The 18,992-nt window shown below is 43.4% G+C and overlaps 1 protein-coding gene across 1 annotated transcript; it reads right to left on the minus strand.

Annotated features, from left to right (window-relative positions):
• Positions 1-5,118: 5,118 nt before the first annotated feature.
• On the minus strand, positions 5,119-12,460 carry LOC122931376 (chymotrypsin-like elastase family member 1). The gene is made up of 7 exons (XM_044285447.1): positions 12,421-12,460; positions 11,430-11,530; positions 8,418-8,518; positions 7,282-7,407; positions 6,582-6,718; positions 5,791-5,936; positions 5,119-5,412 (listed from the first exon to the last, which is right to left on the minus strand). Exons 1-7 carry the CDS (start codon positions 12,458-12,460, stop codon positions 5,119-5,121), a joined length of 945 nt encoding a protein of 314 aa, XP_044141382.1.
• Between the last annotated feature and the right edge of the window lie 6,532 nt (positions 12,461-18,992).

Genomic DNA, 18,992 nt, shown 5'->3' on the forward strand with positions numbered 1-18,992 from the left:
CTTACCAGAGTTCCTTGCCCCATTTCCTCAGTCCTCACATGTATAGCTGCCATTTTAGGTAAAAGTGTGATACGTTACCACAAAGCGCGAGGAAATTCGGATTCTTTCCGAATCAAATTTTTCCTGAAATTTGAATCTAATTTCACTTCGTCTGATTCGATTCGCTCATCTGTAATTGTGAGTATTGGGAGGCACTGGGAGTGGTTTGTGTGAGTGGTGACATTGGGAGCGGTCTATGTGAGAGAGGGGTGTGTTATCACAAAGGGCATAAGAAGCAGTCTGTGTGAGAAGTGGCATTGGGAGCAGTTTGTGTGAGAAGGGGACATGTCTGTGTGAAAGGGGGGGACATGGGGAGCAATCTGTGTGAGAAAAGAGGGAACCATGAACAGCAGTCTGTATGGAGAGAAGGCATTGGAAGCGGCCTGTGTAATTGAAGGAGGCATGGGTAGCAAACCAGAGGCGGCTCTAGACTTTGTGAGGCCTTAGGCGAAACTCGAACATGAGGCGCTCACGAATACAAGAAATTCTCTATCCATCTATCCATAGGATAGGAGATAAGATGTCTGATCGTGTGGGGTGCGCACCGATCTGCTGCCCAGCGCCCAGAACGCAGACTCTGCTAGGCTTCAGAGCAGCACGCGCCCTCCATTCATCTCTATGGGAGAGACAGAGATACAGCGTTCGTGTTTCTCCGACTCTCCCAAAGAAATACATGGAGGGGGTTTGTTGTCAACACAGTACAGGGCTTCTATTCACAGTGCATATTAACACTTTGCATTAACCCTGGTTATACTGAGATTTCACAGTGCATATTAACACTGTATTGTGATGTCACATTGCATATTAACCCTGGGCTGGCTGTACTGTATGTGACATCACTGTGTATATTAACCCTGTACTGTGACTAACAGTACAGGGTTAACATGCACAGTGAGTGACATGGCGGTACAGGGTATACTGGAGTAGGCACTGGGCAGGGTGGCAGCAGTAAGACACACACACACGTTGGGCTTATATTCACTGGTCGGGCACCACTGTCTGTCTGTGGGTGGCAGCCAGACACGGACTGAGGTGAGGGCCCTGGCTACTTATTCTTCTCCCCTGCGTGGCTGCGCAGCGGTCTGGGGGCGGGGCTGGCAACGTTCAGAAGACGTGCCTGTGCGCAGGGGCAGACTGAGAACCCTCAGGGCCCCTGGGCAAAATAGATCAGGGGCCCCCTTTTAGGCCCCTCCCATGTTCCGCCTCCAGCCACGCTCATATCCTGCCTCCACCCAGCGGTTGCACCGCGATCGTTACGCCCCTGATCCCATCACTACAGAAATACAGCGCCCCATACCTCTTAATCCAGTGACATCTCCTTTGATGTATATGTTCTCTGTCCTCGTCTTCTCCTTTCAGACCAGACCACCATTTTGTTGCTATTTTCCATCTCTGCAGCTTGACAAAAAAAAGTAATCTTGGTTTACTACTTTTCCATCATCCTCCCATCTTCTGGACAAATCATCCTACTACCCCTAATACTGTGCTGCTGTGCTCCCCAATACTATACTGCAGAAACAGATAATACCCTTGATAATACTAGTACCACACAGAGCCCCCCATATAAAATCCCCCTTCTTTGTGGCCTCAATAGAAACCCTCATAGTGCCCCATAATAATGTGCCAGTAACAAGTGCCCCCATAGATATCCCCCAATTATGTGCCAGTAACAAGTGTCTATCTTCCCCCCATGTGCCAGTAACAAGTGCCTCTCTCCCCCATGTGCCAGTATCAAGTGCCCCCCATGTGCCAGTATAAAGTGCCCCATATGTGCCTGTATCAAGTGCTTCTCTCCTCCCCCCATGTGCCAGTATTAAGTGCCTCTCTCCTTCCCCCCATGTGCCAGTATCAAGTGCCTCTCTCCTTCCCCCCACCCCATGTGCCAGTATCAAGTGCCTCTCTCCTTCTCCACCCTCCATGTGCCAATATCAAGTGCCTCACTCCTCCCCCCCATATGCCAGTATCAAGTGCTCCCCCATGTGCCAGTATCAAATGCCCCTATGTGCCTGTATCAAGTGCCTCTCTCCTCCCCCATGTGCCAGTATCAAGTGCCTCTCTCCTTCCCCACCCTCCATGTGCCAGTATCAAGTGCCTCACTCCTCCCCCCCCATGTGCCAGTAACAGATAGTCTGGGGAAAAAAACACTTTTACTTACTTCTGCTGTGATGTAGGCCTCCTCTGGGCTGTGTCCCGCGCTGTACGGCTCAGGCGGCGCGATGACATCATCACACTGCATGAACCGGCCTCTGATAGGCTGCGGGCCTTGTGCCGGCAGCCTATCAGAGGAACAGGGAATAGAGATGCCTCTCCCTCCCCTGCCCCACAGCACAGCCATCTGTATCGCTGTCCTAAGGACGACGATACAGATGATTTTGGAGATGAACACTTCTACAATGGACCTGTGACCTGCCACGGCCCCCCTTCCTGGCCGGGCCCTGGACCACGTCCAAAGTGCCCGACAACTCGGAAGCCAATAATTGTACTTGCAGCGGTGTCGGGTGGGAGCCAGAGCGAGGCCCCCACCAGCGTGAGGCCTTAGGCAGCGGCCTAAGTGGCCTAATGGAAGAGCCGCCTCTGTAGCAAACTAACCCTTGGATGTTTTCACAGATCCTAGGATTTTCATAGAGCACTAAAGATGACTGTGCTATATATGTCTATCTATTGTATATGGTCTGTATATAGTCTATGTACTGTATAGATGTATATGTTGTCTTCAGAAGGCTCCATAAACAAGAGGCCAAAGATGTCTTAGGGCTAAAATGTCACCTGTGAGTTACTGGATTTAACTGCATTGTAATCCCTTATATGATCTGCATAACACCTGTGTAGAACTGGTACCTTACTGGTATGGTATATAGTTGCTGTGGTATAGTATCATTCAGTGTGATGCTAAGCTGATAGCTCTGCCCATGCTGCTATCTCTACTTCCTATATTGCTAGATCCAACTAATCTGCTACCTCTGCATATGCTTCCTCCGATCCTATACCCCAGGCATCTTCAAACAGTGGCCCTCCAGCTGTTGTGAAACTACAACTCCCACAATGCCCTGCTGTAGGCTGATACCTGTAGGCTGTTCGGGTATGCTAGGAGTTGTAGTTTTGCAACAGCAGGAGGGCCGCAGTTTGAGGATGCCTGCTATACCCCTTGGATTTTTTTTCACTACATAATGTGTCTCTTGTGGCATGTTGGAATTATGCATATGAAAGTTGAATAATGGATACCTTCAAAGTGTACAAGAAAAAGCAAGACTTTTTGAGGCAACTACACCATCAATAAGCAGCATACATTTCTGAACACCAGAGGCTGGAGGCAACAAACCAATGGACGTATGGGACTGGAGCAACATGCCACATGCAAGTTGGTCTAAAGGCTAAGAATCTTTGGATACCAGGGACTAAGGTCAGTGAACAGTAGATATTGTTCTTCATTTTATTGTTGTGTGGGATGTCAAAGTGTGTTACCCGATGTGTCACACATGGAAAAAAAAATGAATTAAACATTCACTTGAGGATATGTTCTTTATTAGCACGTTGTGATTTAAAACAACACAGCCAGGTTGTGCTTTAGCTGCTATCAGGTTTCTCTTAAGGGAGAAAGGAGAGATCCATTTAGATGTTCTGCAAAAGAAAAAGAATACAAATGTAAGTTTTTCATTTTCGGTAGATCTACTAGATACTAAGGATAGGGTACTTTTACAGTTTGGACAGTCTAAATGCAAGACCGTATGAGTCTCTTAATCCTTTAGCCAAAATCTAACAAAAACATAAATCATCCTAGCTCAGAAATATTCTCATGAAACAAAATTATAATATCGGAGGTGACATCTGTTCCCATGCCAGTTGTTTATTATTAACTAGTTGATGATTTGGCCATTTACCATGACCAGAGTCCATTTTTGTTTTTCTTAGTACATGCAGCTCTGAAAGCCATATTTTTTTATTATTTAAATAATGTTGTGTCTTCGACTATACATGAGAGTTTGTTTTCATGCCATTTTTAAGTTAGAATTTTTATTTTTTTCATACCTAGGAAAATTATCTATTTTTTAAAATAATTAAATTGTGAACCTTTTTCTCTCATTTTGATACAGGATATATATAGTTTATGGTCGGGCGGAGCTAAAAACTATGATGTGGGCTAGTTTTATTTATTTTATTTTGTCTTTATTTATTTTACATGTTGTGCACCCCACAAGTTCATTCAAGACCTTTGGGGGCATTTTAAGTGTACATAGCTAATTTGCCCTCTAATTAGGGACTGATATATTAGTTACAGAAGGAATACAGCCACCTGACATGAACTGCAGAGCTGTTTTGGGTCTGCTAAGACCCAGAAGCTCCTGCAGTTACCAGGACCCAGTGATCACATGACCACAGCAATAGGCAGTGCTGACTGAGCACTGTGTATACAGTGACGGTGAAGGCATGGTGATACAAACATCTCTGGCTTTGGACTGGGGAGCTCAACTGTCACAGACAATCGGAGCTTCATTACTGCAGCTCCACAATCTGTGTGTAGCTGACATTTCTTAAGGGACTTTCAGAAATGTCCTTGCAGAGATAAATGTGGACTGTCTGGATGTTTAAAGTCTATGGGCAGTCCACAACTGGTTAAATGTCGGCAAAGCCATGTAGAGAACATCAAACCTGTCCAACTCCTTGGAATATGGTTTGGGGTGGCATAATCTAGCAGCCAGACACTCCTGGTCTTCATTTTAGGTACACAGTTTGGTGTTACATTGATTTGGTTGTTCAACCAGTGGTATGGCCACTTCTCCAAAGTGTCCCTGAAACCATTTTTCAGCAGGACAATGCCAGACTGTGCGTTGCATTTGCTACTGTGAGTAGAGTATGTGGCCTAAACATGCTACTATGGCCTGCTGCAGCGTCTCCAGACTTGTATCCTATTTAGCACATCTGGGACTTCATTGGTTCGCAACTGCAATGGGAACTGCCAGTAGCCAATCTAGATAATGTGTGTACTCAAGTGAATAGTGGAACATTCCTCAGATAACCATTGATAATCTAATGTGTTTCTGAGCATGGCCCCCATACTTGATACTGAATAAATTGAGATGTTTAATCATCGTCAATAAAATGTCTATCGATCCTGTGATTTCCATAATCCCATTCTTCATAGTGTTCTAGTTTCAATGTTGAGGTGTGTATACAGTTGATACATATGAAAGTTTTTTTCCTATGACGTTCATATATGTTACTTACGCTGTTGATCCAGGAGATGTAAGAGGAGGTTTTGGTAAACACGGATGGTTTCTGGTAATAGTTGCATCCAAGAGAAGATCCAAAGCTGACAATACCATGGACTTCATACACACCATTAACAGCGCAGTTGAGAGGTCCACCTGAATCACCCTAATATAAAGTGATGAAGAAGTTCAATACACATTAGTATTTTTTTTAATTCCAGTGTATAGGATATGTATATTTCTGTAAGGCCTCTTGCACACAAACGTATTTTCTTTCCGTGTCTGTTCCGTTTTTTGGGGGGACTGTATGCGGAATTATTCACTTCAATGGGTCCCAAAAAAAACGGTCCCGTTCCACAAAAAAATAGAACATGTTCTATTATTGTCTGCATTACGGACAAGGATAGTACTCTTCTATGAAGGGTCAGCTGTTCCATTCCACAAAATACAGAATGCACACGGATGTCATCCGTATTTCTTGTGGATCCGTTTTTGCAGATTGTAATTCTGTATTAAGAAAACATTGTAGAAAGATAGAACTTACATTGCAGGAAGACTTGATTCCATCTCCACCAGCGCAGACCATGGTGGTCTTGACAGTAGTACCCCACCAAGCGCTGAGAGAGCAGGTTGCGTGGGCAACGACGGGCAGGGTGGCTTGTTGGAGAATAGCAGGAAGGGATCCACCAGCTGTAAAGAAAGTATAGTTATTTAGATCACATACATTTAGCTTGTGCACTAATGTACCTTGCAGCAATTATCATACTAAGATTAGACTAGACTAATTAGACTAATTTTGAAAGTTCTGTATATCTTGGGGATGTTTCATCACTTGTCATGCAGGATGTGAATGGGTTAGCGCTACCGCTTGATATGGTGACCACCTCCTTTATCTTTTTAATTAAAAGATTTCTGGATATTCGGTACCAAGAGACATAGGGACCTAGGTTTTTGTGGCCAGTCCCTCCCTTGCTTCTTTGTCACTGTCTGGCCCTGTCAATCAAAGCAGCCAGGGCGGGGCTGGCCACAGAAAGGAGTGGAGCTTGGGTGCAACAAGAGCAATGCTGACATCTTCATTGCACCAAAGGCCTAATTAAGAAAAAGTATCATAACTTAGGAAGAGGACCTCAGATCAACAAAAGACAAATCGAGATGTGTGCATGCAAATAGTTGGATAGGGAGGTCATTGGTGACAGATTCCCTTTAAGGCACAATATAGATGGCATCCACAATGGTTAAAGGATGGCTCGTTAGATATCCAGTACATTTTTAAAATTACTTTCTTAATAACCAATTGAGCTCCTTGATTGGAAATATGGTATACAAAGCACTTACTGCTGGTTCTTCCCCATCCTGTAACGACACAGTTGTAGTTGTTGGCCAGGGTAGCTCCACTTGCTGGCAGGGTGGCCAGTTTCACAGCACTGTTCAGGGTAGCACTGGAGGCCAGCCACAAGACAGCAATATCGTATCTGTATGGAAGAAGATACAAATGTATTCTTGGACAACATACTGTAGATGGTCATAATCATAGCAATATAATCAAGATATCTTGACCATAGGTATAATAGAGGTAAAATAGCTTCTTGAGTGCAGATACTGATGTGACCTAACAAATTATTGGTACATATGGCATAGGACTGCTATGGCTGCCACTAGATGTAGCTCAATGCAAATAGATTTTTACTGCTGCTTCTGCATTCAGTGGTAATTGCATGACTTCCCATGCACTGAGCTCCTCCTAGTGGTGGCTGCAGGCAGCCAATTAAATCAAGTAGGTGTTTTTGTACACCCCTGAGCTGGTGATGACTACTATATAAACAATAAAAAATAATGAAAATGATAGTAACTATATTACTTTCATAGAAGTATTAGTTATACTAGCAATAATACTATTTTTATGTTTTATAACAAGTGCAATCCGTGAATGTAATTTTATTTTAGATATTATGTAATTGTGAAATATGTGTTATGGATTTATGTAAGTGCATTCATTTGCCTATAAAATAAAATTGCACGTCAGTCAATTTCTTACCCAGCAGCAACATTGTTGGTGTTCCAGCTAGCGTGTTTCCTGATGGTAGAGACGGAAATGTACTGTTCAGTGCCATCGGTAGCACTAAGGCTGTGTTCTCCAAGGGCCACACGGAAGGAAACAGTTCTGTAAAAGAAGACAAGACGGAAAAATTATATTTAGAGTGTGTCCATTTACTTACATAATGATTTTTCCTCTAGCAGGGGGTGCTGCATAGCTATTGAAAATCACCCCACTTTTTCTTGTTTTTAACAAATTTATTCTCTAGACATAATGCAAAGGGCAGTTGCGTGTTGGTAGCACATACATGCTGACAAATCTGGCACAAATAAAGTCTGCCAGTATTAGAACCTGCTATTACCTGCTAACATCCTAGCCTTGCCCAATTGTATTAATCGTATACTGTACGTCTCTGTATAGTTGCATCCGATTGTATTTGTTGATGGGTGATGAAAGGGCCCTTGACTTTATAATGACTAGGCTGTGGTTTTCCTGCAATGTTGTGAAAAGTGGAGCAAAATGCTGCTGCAAAACCACAACCTGTTGCTGCACCCTACACTTAAAGGGGTTGCACCATGATTAATGTGAAAATGACGTGTGACGTGTGGATAATACACAATGGTCTCATTCTAACAAACTTTGAATAAGCCATGTACCTCACATGGATCTACAGATCTCCCTGTTCATTGCTTCAATTGCTCTGCTAGATTTATATCAAGCTGGCAGCTTAGGGGGCATGCACTTTCTTAGGGGGAGAAAGTTGAAAAATGGAACTGAGCATGTGCTTCCATCTCAGTGAGCAGGACAAAGTAATTAGAAAAAGAGCAAACAGCAGGTGGCGCTATACAGATAGATTTAAGTGAATAACTCAGTGGCTGTACTACATTTTTTATTACATGCAGCTACAAAGGTATTCAGATCTAGGTGCTGGTTTGAAAAATGTAGAATATTTTTCACGGGGCGACCCCTTTATTTTACTGTCTGTATTATGGCCAGGGTGCAAGAGCCTTCAATGGTACTACTAAAATCACTGAACTTTTGTAGTCTACATATAAATACTTTCCTTGAGATCACCTCAATAATTTCAATATATAATATATTAAGATAATATAATAGGATGATATTAGAATGATTACCTGTCCACACAATGAGCAGCGGTCAGCACACGGTTAGCACGGATGAGGGAGGCTCCGCAGGTGTGGTACCAGCTGCTGCCAGACAGATACTGAAGAGAAACCTGGAGAAACCCAATAATAACAAATATTATAAATTACACCTAACTGGCTGCAGCAGGAGACTCACCCTCTGCTCTGTATGATGTAGGTCATTAAACCCATCCCCTTTGCTAATCCCCACTCTCTCTGTAGTTTCCTAATTTAATGTTATAGAGATCAGTAGTAGAGTAACCCCTCTCTTCTTCAAGACTGTTTCATGGACTTGCAAAAATTCCTACAGACTGAAAAACAGTGGGGGTGAGACTACCTCATGTACAGTGGTCCCTCATGTTACAATATTAATTGGTTCCAGGGGGACCATTGTATGTTGAAACCATTGTAACTTGAGTAATCAGTTCCAAAGGCCCAAAATGTAATCCAAGATAACAACAGAAAATTAAGATTTAAAAAAAATGAGCAGATAACTAAGACTGATAAAACGAGTCCTTACATATAACATTCAGAAATAGCTGTTAACTAACAACTCATACTGCTTTTTTGCCAGAGAAGTGGCCATGATTGGTTGGATCTGAGTCTGAGATATTGCATGTTGAGTCTAGTTTCAACTTACGATGGGTCAGAAAAGACCATTGTATGTTGAAAATATTGTATCCTGAGATTATTGTATATTGAGAGATCACTGTATGCTCTTATCATTTGTTTTTTAAAGCTGGACATAAATTTTAAATAACTGTTGAAAGAACGTCGGATAATTGTATGTTGAGTCTATTTTCAACGATGGCCCAGGAAAGACCATTGTGTGTTGAAAATTTTGGGGCACATTTACTAAGGCTGACTTTTTATGCCGGTCTTAGTCTCACTTTGCGCTGCTCTTAGATTTTTCTAATTGATGACAAGTGTGGGGATTCGCTCTGGTATTTAGGATAAGCATGCGAAGTTCGTAATTCAAACGTCAGTCTTTATTCACACATGATGCAAAAAAAACGTCACTTTTGCAGTGTTGATGTTACTTCACACCCAATGGCAAGTTAATAAAACAAAAGTCACCTTTGTGGCAGTTCTGCCTCAGAAAGTTCAAATACAGGCTTTGGGCAGCCTGTTTCCCTGAGACACGGGTCTCCACTCTCCAGCCCAGCACAGGCCTTAGATCCCAGCACACAGACCTCCTGAGCACCACTGTCAGATGGAGGTAATCCTCTCCACCTGGCAGTGCTGGCTGTTTTTTATGCCTGGCAAAACCTGGCCTGGAACCTGGGGAGTAGTCACCCACCCAGCACTTTGACTACTCCCAGTAAGAACCGACCCAGATCAGCTATTACAGCCATGCTAAGTACCAAGGTGTCAAACAGCAACTGCTGCTGACACATAAAAACCGGCTCTTATTCCACCAAGGCCAGGAACCTCGGTGACACGTACCTATAATCCAAGATGATTCCTTGTACCTTCCAACACAAGGCATACGTCTAATCATAATTTAGGCACATCTATGGCAGTTCTTGCGTCTGGTGGAAGTGCCCAGACTGGCATAGTTTTTTGCCAACATTTATGCCTGTTTTCAGATGCAAATGTTAGTAAATTTGCCAGGCTGAAATCCTGGCCCTTGACATACCCTGCTCTACCCCGTCCAACTTATGAACATGGCATAAAACCGGCTGTGCGACCGAATATTTATCAGTCGATTAAAAAGGCGACTTGCGACTATTTTTCAACTAAAAGTCCCCAAATAAATGTGCCCCTGTATCTTGAAGCCACTTTAGGGGTCAGCTCATTTAGTAGTTGAGGTTACAGACTTAGTAGAATAATAGCAGGTTTTCATTCCCCAATTGTAGGGCGGATTATCGTGGATGAGCATTTATATAATACTCAGTCCTGAAAATGTGCCTGTGTAAAGGTGCCGCTGATCACCTGATGAAGGACAAAGCACTCATTCATCGGGTGAAACAATCATTAAAGCAGACATCTAAATTATTGTTTCTCGGCAGCAGATTGTATGGTGTAAACAGTGCCCTGCTGGCCAGAAATAATGAATCTGTATGGAGCTGAGTGGGTGTCTGCTGTATCATAGTGGGTGTCTGCCACCCAGCCGAACCCCTTCATTTACCCCTTCGGATGCTGTGATCAACATTGATCGCTGCATCTGTAGAGTTAGGCAGAGGGATGCAGCTCCCTCTGCCTTCAGATCGGAACGCCCACTGTGAAATTGCAGGGTTCTGATCGGTTACCATGGCAGACTGGATGCTGCTGAAACCTTCCAGGCATGCCATGATAATCTGCCTTCTGAACTATGCACAAGGCACAGCTCAGCAGGGATAGTGCAAAAATCCTATTTACCCTATTAAATCTTTTTACTTTCTTGACCATTTATCTACATTTTATTTTTGCTCCGTTAGAGCATTTTTTTCTCTTAGAAAGGAAACTACAGCTACTGTTGATTCCTTGCCTCTGCCCCTACCTATATTTTAAGGTGGGTTTTCACTGCCCGATTGTAAGGTAGATTGTCGGAGACAAACGTTTGTATGAATGTTCGTTCCCAATAATCTGCCGGTGTAAAGGTGCCGCCAATCACCCAATGAATAAGTAAAACACATGATTATCGGGTAAAACAATCGTTCATATGGACACCTCAATGATTGCTTTTGAGTAGCAGATCATGCAGTGTAAACAGCGACCTGCTGCCCAGAAAAAATTAACTTATATGGAGATGAGCGATAGCAGCAGCCATTGCTCATCCCCATACAGTGAAAGGGATCGTTGCATGTAAATGGAGCTCTTCACCTCCACTGACGAGCAGGTAATTGTCAGGAAGGAACTCTTCCTTCCCGACAGTCATTTGCTGCAATGGGCCATCTAAACAGGCCTTTAAGACTTAATAAGGCAAAATCTTGGTATTCAAAACACTGATTCTTTAACTTTCAAAATTATATTTTTATATACAGATTGTCACATCTTTTTAACATATATGTGAACACTGACCTGCCAGGGCCAGGCATTTTTTGCGGCGTTAGTTCCTCCTACCACACGTTCATTGTCATTGTCAACGTCTTCAAAATAGCGGATATCATCATGACATTGTCCTACAATCAGAAAAATAGATATTAAAATATGCAGAGGCTATTGTGCAGAGTAAATATTTTGCCAATTTTCTTATGTTTCTTAAAACAAGGAGGTGTTTTCATTAGGTAAAGATGTTAAATTATATGTGTATGGATTGTATTTCCAAAGAAATATAACGTAATTAGTACACTCAGGTATTATTAATAGTGTGACTTATACTGTAGCAATAATGATTTAGATTTAGATTAGTTTGAATCAATAAGGTTATCAGTGTAGAATAGAATACTATGTGGAACCTGGATCACTTAAAGGGTTATTCCCATTTCAGCCTCTCATAGCTAAGATCAGAATAATCCTCTCCAGCCGGGGGTTGTCGAAGATACAAAAACATCTCAATGGGCTGTGCTACTGTTTGTGTCACTCCGACACCATTGAATGGGCTTTGCAAACAACATAGTACAGCGAGCCGCTCTGTTTCTGTTACTTGGAAAGCATCAAATTATGTCATGTTCATGTTCTTTCAAAAAATGACTCACTAGAAGAACTTGGCTGAATACTATTTCAGCAGACAGGTGTAATGAAAAAGAGGCAAAATTTCTATACATTTCTATTAGAAAGGAGTGAATCGATACTACCAATTCAGAATTCATTCTGAATTTCCCCAAAAAATATGATTCCTATGAGACCTTAGAGTGTTATTTACCAATTTTAAGGGCAATTGGAGCATATTTAATTACGATTAGAATCAATTTGAACCCAAATCAAGTTTTTTTAAATCAGAGACTAAACAAAATTTGAAGAAATTAGCTCTTCTATAATTTCCACCATTGTCAAAAATATTGAAAATTACTTTCCTTACTAGATGGTAATAAAGTACAGTAATTACACTGCAAAATACAGGAGAACTTACCGCAAATGACAAGAGCAGCTAGCACGAGAAACCTGAGCATTGTGAGATGATTCCTGAAAAATCTCCTGTGCAAACCCATCGGTGGTGTCTCCTTATATACCATTGAAGCAGTGCTAGCTGATAGTGGGAATATTTCCAGGTGTTGTACAGTAGGAATAATCAGTGGTAAATATAGGCCCAGTTTTCCTCAAGGACAAGCAGCTTATATAACTATAAGTTTAGTACCAGAAGATTGTGGGCCTTTGCCCTAGGTCTGATCTACCATTTGCTAAGCCATTATATTTCCCCTTTGATTAATACATCTAGTCAGTCAATATTTTCTCTTTTTTTCCAATGGGCAACATTTTATCAATAAATCAGTGACTCCATGTTATTTGAGGCAACCCATTGAAAGCATTAAGAGGGAATGCAAGATAGCAGAACATAGGGAATGTAGCTGAAAATGTAAAGGGTTTCAAACACTACTCGCAGTGTTACGCCTCATTCACACAGTCAGTGTTTGGTCAGTGATTTCCATCAGTGATTTTGAGCCAAAACCAAGTGCGGCTCTAACCAAAGAACAGGGGCAGATCTTTCACATATAGCTTTCTCGTGGAAGCTCCAATCCTGGTTTTGGCTCACAATCACTGATGGAAATCACTGACCAAAACACTGACGTGTGAATGAGACTTTAGTCATAGTCTATGCTATGACAAAGACCGCATGTAGCGGTTGAAATATGTAAGCGATGGAGTCTGCCTCTACCAGGAGCAATTGTTTAATGCTTATTTGAATAAAGTTTACTATTTTTACTACACACTGGATCAAATTGGTTACAGTTTTGAGGATATTATAGAGCAGGAGGAGCTGAGCAGATTTGTATGTAATTTTATGGGGAAAAAATTCAGCAAAACTTTTTATTTAGTTGTTTAAACCTTTTTATACTTAGGAGTCATGTAGGCAGTTCTACTGCAGCTGAATGAGCTCCCCTCTGACAGACAGTGTTATAAGACCTGATTCAGACAAGCTTATTTTCTATCTGTGTACAAGTCAATAGTACAATTCACACTTCTTTTTTCCATATGGACCAAGGGCCTGTGCGGAGAAACTCAGGGCATGCAATATTCTGGTCTCAAGAAACATTTTTGGAGACCATTGGAGACAGTCGTCTCTGACAGTTACCAGCTCTGTATCCTATAAATCTGGCCTAAAGGAAAACAAGAGCAGTTGTTGGAGAGTTGAAGGGGTTCTCCAGGAATTAAGAAAATAAAAATACTTAAATATTACTTTATTATAAATATATTCCCAAATACCTTTCATGAGTTATAATGGCTTGTTTTGTCTGGGGAGCAATGGTTAGGAGAAATAAACTGGCTTCTGTCCTATTAATACACACAAAACCTGTCCTAATCACATAGGAGGACTAGTTAGTTAACAGCACTGAGGTAAAGATCGGGCTGAGGCTCCTCTTCTACTTGTCCTCTTCTAGTTGTATGCAGTCTCCATTTTCCCCAGTCTGTCCTGTCCGTCCTCTCTGTACTTCATGTCTCCTCATGAACTCCATTCCTACAGAGATTCAGCTGAAGATCTTATCTATATTCAGGATCATAATCCCTGACAAGCAGAGCAGAGAGGAGGATGAGGCAGCTCCCCGTCTTCTGAAGTAACTTTTCCTCCTCTGTGATTAGGACAGGTTTTGTGTGTACTAATAGGACGACGCCCATGTTATATCCCCTGATCATTGCTCCCTAGACAAAACAAGCCATTATAACTAATGAAAGGTATTTGGAAATACATTTATAATAAAGTGATATTTAAGTTTTATTTTATTTTATTTCAATCTTGGAGAACCCCTTTAAGGAACTGGAAGGAGACACTTGAGTGTTCCCTCAATATCTGGAAGAACCACCCAGCTATATATCATCCATCAAGCCCCTTTATTGTCCCTATATTCAGGGCTTCTGACCCAAGTTGCTTACGTTCCTTCATGATATTATGGATTTCCAATACCCTGTCCCCACAATGTTGCCGACTTGCCTTGCTAAACCTCTCTCACTTACCAAGACAAGAGCCCAGCATATCTTCCTATATGAAACCTTGTTTAAAGGCAGGAAACTAATCACTAAAAACTGGATGAATGACCACATGCCCACATACATTGATATACATGCACTGTAGTATCCATCACAAATTTCACAAGGTATGTGTCATGGTTCCCCTGGTCGGCACTGCCTCGATGAGGCAAGGGAAAACAACATTATGATGCAACCCTCTTAGCCTGGGGCTAATGAAGAAGAACGTCAGAATATTAGGGCATCTCACAGCTCTGCCCGACATGTACAGTCAGAATACTCCCTGGATCAACAACCCTTCTCCAGAAATCTAACAACTATAACTAAAGATGAGTGAATTTTTCAAAAATTTGATTTGGCCGGTTCACTGAATATTTTGGAAAAATTCGCTTTGATCCGAATTTATTCACGGCGAATCGCATTTAACAATGTCTCTTTCCTGGCTGCTGAGAGCCTTTATAGTGGTGTAGAACACTGTGCCTTGCAGTAACACGCATAGGGAGTCTGCTTTGGTAGGGAAATAATACTGTGAGTCCGTATGACATGCAGATTACCGCATAATTCACTTATTTGGGCGGTCACAGGACCAAAACTAAACAAATAACTCAAGTTCAGTATCAACTCAGCCTTACAGGTCGATGTTAGCTCTAGATGATTCCACATAGATGTCTACAGAACCAGTTCTATTAAACGCTTATAGAAGTAGAGCCCTCCCGACAGAGTGGAGAGGGTGTCAGCAGTAAGTTTGTGTTGACGTCACTGATTCATTTTCCCCATTCTCTGATCCGTCAGAACAATTACCCAGAAAAAAACTGATCCTGTCTATGGAGTATATGCCTTCACTCGGTCAGCATTTGCTCAATAATCCATCAGTATTACTAAAGGTAAAAAAAAAAAACTGAGTGGATCTAAAGCAGAGATGACACATAAATGGAATATTTGCATGTCTTCTGTGTTTTCTACCCAATTCTGATGGGACCATACAGGCCTTAAAGCTGCTACACAGACAGGATCCGTTGTGCGTCTCATTTTACCTTCCTTCTGACATACCAGAAGAAGTGTCAAATAAATGATGATGTCAGCCAGGCCAAAAGCCAAAATAGTGGCTCAGTCATGAAGTGGGGAGGGTGGGAACAGCATGAGAAGGCCACAGAGTGGTCCAATGACAGGATCTAAAGGTGGAAGCAGTATGAGTAGGCAACAGAGTGGCATAATGACCGAGTCTGGAGGTGGCGGCAGCAACTGGAGGCCACAGAGTGGTAAGGTGACATACTGTGGAGGTGGGTGGCAATACCAGTACGCACTGAAGATGGTGGGTGAAAGAAGGAGCACAAGGCATCAGATGTGTGGCATCAGGTGGGTAACAGCATCAGAATAGTAGCTGAGGCAGGTAGCCAGAAGAAACCGGTCTCTTTTATACCTAACCAGGAAAGTACGAATATATTTTTCTTTCTGCACTGAAATAGGCCACTACATGCTTTTACCACAAATAACTGCAGCAGTGACGTGCGTATATATTTTTCTTTCTGTACTAAAATAGGCCACTAAATGCTTTTACCTCAAATAACTGCAACAGTGAAAATGTCTGATTCCAAAATGCCAGCCACTGTGACATCACAATGCTGGCTGGCTGCTGTTTGGCTGCATGTCAATCTGGGTATTCCCACTTTCCCAGAGTTCCTTGCCCAATGTCCTCAATCCTCACATGTGTAGCCGCCATTTTATGTAAAAGTGTGATACGTTACCACGAAGCGCGAGGAAATTCGGATTCTTTGCAAATCAAATTTTTCCTGAAATCTAATTCCACTTAGTCTGATTCAATTCGATCATCTCTAATTGTGAGTATTGGGAGGCACTGGGAGTGGTTTGTGGGAGTGGTGACATTGGGAGCGGTCTATGTGAGAGAGGGGTGTGTTATCAGAAAGGGCATAAGAAGTAGTCTGTGTGAGAAGTGGCATTGGGAGCAGTTTGTGTGAGAAGGGGACATGTCTGTGTGAAAGGGGGGGGGACATGTGGAGCAATCTGTGTGAGAAAAGAAGGAACCATGAACAGCAGTCTGTATGGAGAGAAGGCATTGGAAGCGGTCTGTGTAATTGAAGGAGGTATGGGTAGCAAACCAGAAGCGGCTCTAGACATTGTGAGGCCTTAGGCGAAACTCGAACGTGAGGCCCTCACGAATACAAGTTATTCTCTATCCATCTATCCATAGGATAGGAGATAAGATGTCTGATCGTGCGGGGTGCGCCCCGATCTGCTGCCCAGGGCCCAGAAAGCCGGCTCGGCTAGGCTTCAGAGCAGCACGTGCCCTCCATTCATCTCTATGGGAGAGACAGAGATACAGCGTTCGTGTTTCTCCGACTCTCCCAAAGAAATACATGGAGGGGGCTTGTTGTCAACACAGTACAGGGCTTCTATTCACAGTGCATATTAACACTTCGCATTAACCCTGGTTATACTGAGATTTCACAGTGCATACTGTATTGTGATGTCACATTGCATATTAACCCTGGGATGGCTGTACTGTATGTGACATCACTGTGCATATTAACCCTGTACTGTGACTAACAGTACAGGGTTAACATGCACAGTGAGTGACATGACAGTACAGGGTATACTGGAGTAGGCACTGGGCAGGGTGGCAGCAGTAAGACACACACACACCTTGGGCTTATATTCACTGGTCGGGCACCACTGTATGTCTGTGGGCGGCAGCCAGACACGGACTGAGGTGAGGGCCCTGGCTACTTCTTTTTCTCCCCTGCGTGGCTGCGTTCAGAAGATGTCCCTGTGCGCAGTGGCGGACTGAGAACCCTCAGGGCCCCCAGGCAAAATAGATCAAGGGTCCCCTTTCAGGCTCCACCCATGTTCCGCCTCCAGCCACGCTCATATCCTGCCTCCACCCAGCGGTTGCACCGCGATCGTTAAGCCCCTGATCTCATCACTACAGAAATACAGCACCTCATACCTCTTAATCCTGTGACATCTCCTTTGATGTATATGTTTTCTGTCCTCGTCTTCTCCTTTCAGACCAGACCACCATTTTGTTGCTATTTTCTATCTCTGCAGCTTGACAACAAAAAAATTATCTTAGTTTACTACTTTTCCATCATCCTCCCATCTTCTGGACAAATCATCCTACTACCCCTAATACTGTGCCGCTGTGCTCCCCAATACTATACTGCAGAAACAGATAATACCCCTGATAATACTAGTACCACACAGAGCCCCCCATATAAAATACCCCTTCTTTGTGGCCTCAATAGAAGCCCCCATAGTGCCCCATAATAATGTGCCAGTAACAAGTGCCCCCATAGATATCCCCCAATTATGTGCCAGTAACAAGTGTTTATCTTCCCCCCATGTGCCAGTAACAAGTGCCTCTCTCCCTCCATGTGCCAGTATCAAGTGCCCCCCATGTGCCAGTATCAAGTGCCTCTCTCCTTCCCCCCATGTGCCAGTATCAAGTGCATCTCTCCTTCAACCCACCCCATGTGCCAGTATCAAGTGCCTCTCTCCTTCTCCACCCTCCATGTGCCAATATCAAGTGCCTCACTCCCCCCATATGCCAGTATCAAGTGCCCCCCATGTGCCAGTATCAAGTGCCCCCTATGTGCCTGTATCAAGTGCCTCTCTCCTCCTCCCATGTGCCAGTATCAAGTGCCTCTCTCCTTCCCCACCCTTCATGTGCCAGTATCAAGTGCCTCACTCCTCTCCCCCTCCATGTGCCAGTATCAAGTGCCTCACTCCTCTCCCCCCCCCATGTGCCAGTAACAGATAGTCTGGGAAAAAAAACACTTTTACTTCTGCTGCGATGCAGGCCTCCTCTGGCCTGTGTCCCGCGCTGTACGGCTCAGGCGGCACGATGACATCATCACGCCGCATGAACCGGCCTCTGATAGGCTGCGGGCCTTGTGCCGGCAGCCTATCAGAGGAACAGGGAATAGAGATGCCTCTCCCTCCCCTGCCCCACAGCACAGCCATCTGTATTGCTGTCCTAAGGACGACGATACAGATGATTTTGGAGATGAACGCTTCCACAATGTAAGTGTTCATCTCCCTGTGACCTGCCACAGGCCCCGTTCCTGGCCGGGTCCTGGACCACGTCCGAAGTGCCCGACCACTCGGAATCCAATAATTGTACTTGCAGCGGTGTCGGTGGGAGCCAGAGCGAGGCCCCCACCAGTGTGAGGCCTTAGGCAGCGGCCTAAGTGGCCTAATGGAAGAGCCACCTCTGTAGCAAACTAACCCTTGGATGTTTTCAGAGATCCTAGGATTTTCATAGAGCACTAAAGATGACTGTGCTATATATGTCTATCTATTGTATATGGTCTGTATATAGTCTATGTACTGTATAGATGTATATGTTGTCTCCAGAAGGCTCCATAAACAAGAGGCCAAAGATGTCTTAGGGCTAAAATGTCACCTGTGAGTTACTGGATTTAACTGCATTGTAATCCCTTATATGATCTGCATAACACCTGTGTAGAACTGGTACCTTACTGGTATGGTATATAGTTGCTG

The sequence above is a fragment of the Bufo gargarizans genome, chromosome 3 (assembly GCF_014858855.1).
Source record: "Bufo gargarizans isolate SCDJY-AF-19 chromosome 3, ASM1485885v1, whole genome shotgun sequence".
Taxonomy (NCBI): domain Eukaryota; kingdom Metazoa; phylum Chordata; class Amphibia; order Anura; family Bufonidae; genus Bufo; species Bufo gargarizans.